This window comes from Gadus morhua, chromosome 6 (assembly GCF_902167405.1).
Source record: "Gadus morhua chromosome 6, gadMor3.0, whole genome shotgun sequence".
In the NCBI taxonomy this organism is placed as follows: Eukaryota; Metazoa; Chordata; class Actinopteri; order Gadiformes; family Gadidae; genus Gadus; species Gadus morhua.
The window spans coordinates 21178226-21183225 of record NC_044053.1 but is presented as its reverse complement, the minus strand read 5'-3'; the positions used below and the strand labels follow the sequence as shown (position 1 = coordinate 21183225).

Here is a 5000-nt window from a genome sequence, read left to right as displayed (position 1 = left end):
CACACACACACACACACACACACACACACACACACACACACACACACACACACACACACAGATAAATAATGAGAGAGTTCAACAAATAGAGATGAAGAGAAGGATACCTTAAAGAGAGTGAGAAGGAGAGAAGGAGAAAACTAAAGAGAGAGAGGGACCAAGAGAAAGAGAGAAAAGACAAGAAAGAATTAAAGAGAGAATTGCAGATTAGAAAGAGACAGAGAGGAAGACAGTCCGACAAGGATAGAACAGGACGGGCTGGGTCAGAGGTTAAAGTCCTGGGTGGCAAGCTGAAAATGTGAAGCTCTATCGCTAGAATGTAAAGTTAATTAGCACCGGGCTGGCGCTGCCGGATAGCATGGGCGAGCTAATGGGAGCGCCGCGAGCTCACAGCAGGACGAAAGGGGTGGGGTGCCATGGGTGGGATCGGAGTTAGGGGGCTGGGGTGGGGGCTGGGAGGTTGGATGACCTCCTGTGGATGTTGGTAAACAACAGTATAAAGCAACATGACCCTTGAGAAAATAGAGAGATGAAGGTGAGTATAAGAATCACTCGCAAACAAACAAGGAAGTCCAAAGATAAACGTTCAAATTGGGAGGATATCCTTGATGGTTTTTTTTCCGCTATTTGAAAATGGCCCTCAAATCGAGCCAACGACTCGACTGCAACATCCCTTCTGATGTCTAACAGATGCACTCCCATGCATGCCTGTTAGATCAGACAAACAAACATACCACTCATGTGTATTGTCGAGCTTCAAAACATTTTCTCATTATGGAAAAAATAAATAACCAATTCAGCAAAGTTCTTGTCACGTAAAGAGCGAACTATTTTCTCTGCCGTTATTCATATTTAATGATAGCTCTTCAAGCCCTTGCTTCAAAACCCTGAGGTGCCTTCAGTCTGCCTCTGACGGGTAAGTGATAACACAAACATAACGTCACTGATGATAGCTATTTAATAAACGATGAGGAGAGCTTAAGTGCAGGTAAGGTAAGCGCTTATACTCAGGGGCTGCCAGGCAGACTGGATACAGAATAACCGTTCAACAAACAGAGCATTATTCCTAATTCGTCTTTTATTTTTGTCAAAGTAAAATAATAAGGAAAGATAAATAAGCTGACTACACGATTAAAGGGTTTCCTTTCCTTCGCATTAGGTGCTCACCTCATTCCCTTTCTGCTCACATTAAATCCGAGCCACAAATACCACGTGAAACACCGAGAGCCACAACCACAGAGGCATGGCGCTACCGTCCCGTCCCACGCCGCGCTAAACGCTTTCCATCCCTGCACAGACTGTTAATGGCCAATAAACATCATTTCCCAGTGAGGTAATTAGGGTGTCTGTGGGAATGTGCTCTGCAGCACCAACCTGTGGGGTTCCCTTGGTGATCGCGCCAGACCTAAGCATGGCTGCTGCTGAATTCTGATCGCCACACAAGCAGAACATACAGCTGTTCTGCTTCAATAGCGTTAGGGGAACATTTCGGGAATCACGCTGATGTTCTGCTCAGTGTCTAAGATACGATCGAGTTTTGATTTTAACGACGTGATATTCTTAGGACTTTAACAAAATAAAATCAAAGCTTTAGGTGAGAGCTTTGATGTGGTTGAGTAACAGTCATAAAATATTTCTCAGGCAACGGGATCTTTGCTTGGCAGATAGTGAGGCCAAATCGAACATGATGTTATTAAGCGAAAGCGTGAAGGAGATGAGAGTTGACAATACAGGCTACACCTAGTTTAGCATGATTTGCTTGCGTATTAAAGAGAATGAGTCCAGCCAATCAGCCGCTAGGATACTCACACTGCATGGTGAAGGCCTCACCGGGCACGGAGATGTAGCTGTGACCCTGGGTGGGGAAACGGTAGTGTTGCTTGTTGAAGTTCTGGGGCAACTTCATCAGAGAGTAGTCTGTGGATTCAAAAGTCAGGAAACAAATCCAATAGGTTTAGGTGCACGAGGGACGATAAAGGGAGATGAGATGGAGGTGGAGGAGGAGGAAGAAGAGGAGGAGGAAGTCAACAAGGTGGAAATCAGATCAAAGACGTCATGGTATCTCTGGGGAGAAGCTACAGGCAACCTTGTTTCAGTTGGCAGACAGAATATTATGGCATTAAAGTCCAGACTCACACCCATGCGTGTTAATGTGAGTGTGCGTGTGTTTATGGATGCTGGGTGGTCGACACATGCTTATCTGATCCAAACTTTCCTCTGTCATGGTCAATACGTGAAAACACATGAGGTCACTTTGAGGTTCACACACTCATCTCCGGCCCTCCCAAGCGCCCCTGCACAGAGACCTCAACACACACACACACACACACACACAAACACACACACACACAAACACACGCACACACACACACACACACGCACACGCACACACACACCGATGTCCGTCGCAATGTTCCCCTCACAACAACAAACCTAAATTCTGTTGATTCACCCTCCCCCCCCCCCCCCCCCCCCCCCCCCAACCTCCCACCCACCCAACCCTCCAAAGACTGACCCGCAACAAATGAGGTCCCGGCCAGCGAGACCAGGGACTGGGAGCTGGGCTGGAGATTGGTCACCATGTGCTCCATGACTCTGTCCACCGTCTCGATCAGACCACTGACCACCGCGCTTGAGTGCTGCTGGATAAAGGAGGGGGGGGGGCGGGGTGTTGGGCGGGGGGGGAGAGGAGGAGGAGTGCCAACCAATCAGAAACCTGGGGAGATGTCCCAAGGCCGCCGCACCATGTCGCTTCCAGGTCCGGCGCTGCGTTACTCAATCACGCTCGTCACGACAACACAACAACCGCCAAAGTTCCATACAATAAAAAGCAGATTTCTGATGAGTGGGTGTGCCAGCGTAAGCCCTGCCTGCAATCGCCGGACGTTGGTCTTAACGCCTTTGCTTCCTGAGAGCCGTTGCCTTAGATGTTTTTTTTGCCAAGTGGCTGTGAAGTTCTATTAATAGTATTTCTATGTTAAAGCTCTGTCCTGCTCCACTGCTCAGCAGACATGGGACCATCTGGTTCAGCTTGTCTCCCTTCAAACAGCTTGCCTCAAAACGTCAGGCACTCACCACAGCTCGTATTGTTGTAAACATCTCTGCAAGGCTATGCTGTTGAACCCTGTTGTCATGTTTGGCTGTTTGCTTTGTGATCATCGTTTTGTGTTGTGATGTTTCTCAGAAAGAACTCACCTCCGAAATGGCCGCAGTAGACAGGACTTCCTCCACACTTTTGAGGAACGCCTTGGAAAGAAAACGGAGGTGATGAAACCGTTACTTCACGGTGCGCAACACAGAACCTGTGTGTTCACCAGCTTTGTGTGTGCATTTTAGGGCATTATAGCACGCTTTTGTCCAAAGCGACCGAAGAATTTATACACACATTCACATTCCGACAATGCTGTAAGCCATGCAACCAGCCAGCTAGTCGGGAGCAGTTAAGGTTGAGTGTCAGGGACACCTCGGTACTCGGACGAGAAGCCGGGGATTGAAGTAGCAACCTTCAGGTTACAAGTCAACCCGCTCTACATCCTGAGCCACTGCAGCAGTGTGTGGGCCGCAGCAGTACCTGGGTGAGGTTGTTGGCGCTGTCCTGGGGGATGGTTCTGTTGGGAAGGTTTCCGGGCAGCTCCGCTATGGTCCTCCATTTGGGCACATCCTCGGGGATCTGGGGGTCTTGGGGGTGCTCGCCCTGGTGGTGGACCACAACCAGGCTGGCCTCCGTGTTCTCCTGCACAGACAGACGGCAGAACCCCATCCCAACAGGTGACGCAAGACCATGACTGTGGCGAGACAGAAGAGCGAAGGATGAAAGAATGAGATAAAGAGAGTGCGAGAGAGCGAGAGAGAGAGAGACAGAGAGAGAGAGAGAGAGAGAGAGAGAGAGAGAGAGAGAGAGAGAGAGAGAGAGAGAGAGAGAGACGGGAGAGAGAGAGAGAGAGAGAGAGAGAGAGAGAGAGAGAGAGAGAGAGAGAGAGAGAGAGAGAGAGAGAGAGAGAGAGAGGGAGAGAGGGAGATAGAGAGAGAAAGAGATGGAGAGAGAGAGAGAGAGAGAGAGAGAGAGAGAGAGAGAGAGAGAGAGAGAGAGAGAGAGAGAGAGAGAGAGAGAGAGAGAGAGAGAGAGAGAGAGGGAGAGACAGGGAGAGAAAGGAGGTGAGAGAGAGGGAGAGAGAAAAAGAGAGAGAGAGAGACAGGGAGAGGAGGGAGGGAGAAAAAAGGGGATAGAGAGGGGGAGAGAGGGAGGGAGAGACACTAGTATACATCAGATGTTTTGGCAGCACTCTGTGGATCTAGTTCATTTCTCTCTTGTGGCCCACAGGAAGCCATTTTGTGTTTGGTGGAACAGCTGTCTCTCCTTATTTTTTCCTGCTTTTTCTAACCCCCACAGTGGTTGTTCAGTAAACAGGACATGTACTTTCACATATGGCCACAATACCGTCCCAGCTCCAATTCTCCTTCTTCTTCTCCTCCTCCATCTCTCTCTCCTCCTCCTCCTCCCTCTCCCTCCCCTCCGATTCCTCCTCCTCCTTCTCCTCCTCCATTTCCTCCTCCTCCTCCCTTTCCTCCTTATTTTGTCATTGTTTGATTCAAACTGTGGCCTCGCCTGCAGTACTATCACGCTGCGTTAACTAGCTCCTAAATCATCCCTGATCGCTATTGTTGCTTCATGATATATTTCAGCTGCTTTTATAGAACGGCCATGCGTAGAAGAACCCATCAAAAGAGCTTGAACTCACCACTGGGGGTGCACTTGTAGTGGCCTGTTTGGAGGCGCTGGCTGATGTTGGGGAACCCGAGGTTTGACCTGGATTGGGCAATGACACAGTGTATAGCCAGTTAAAAAGCATGAAGCATGCGTTGCTTGATACATAATAGGATGGCCATGATGTAACATACACTAACAACATTACTCTCTGAGTCTGGACTGATCTGAGCTAGCAAAGCAAGATGTCAAGCTTGGCTGTAAAGGAGATACAGAACCGAGGTTCACAATGAGC

General features: G+C 49.0%; 1 protein-coding gene across 5 annotated transcripts in view; it reads right to left on the bottom strand.

The window, feature by feature from the left end:
• adgrd1 (adhesion G protein-coupled receptor D1) overlaps window positions 1-5000 on the bottom strand; it is a 35296-nt gene that overhangs the window by 24106 nt on the left and 6190 nt on the right. For 2 of the 5 annotated variants that reach the window (XM_030357819.1, XM_030357822.1), the window contains 5 exons: window positions 4740-4807; window positions 3572-3733; window positions 3196-3246; window positions 2516-2642; window positions 1810-1917 (listed from right to left, as the gene is read on the bottom strand). In XM_030357819.1, the coding sequence (XP_030213679.1) occupies window positions 1810-1917; window positions 2516-2642; window positions 3196-3246; window positions 3572-3733; window positions 4740-4807 (516 nt within the window). The remainder of the gene's footprint in view (window positions 1-1809; window positions 1918-2515; window positions 2643-3195; window positions 3247-3571; window positions 3734-4739; window positions 4808-5000) is intronic. The other 3 variants (XM_030357820.1, XM_030357824.1, XM_030357821.1) reach the window with 2 other exon arrangements.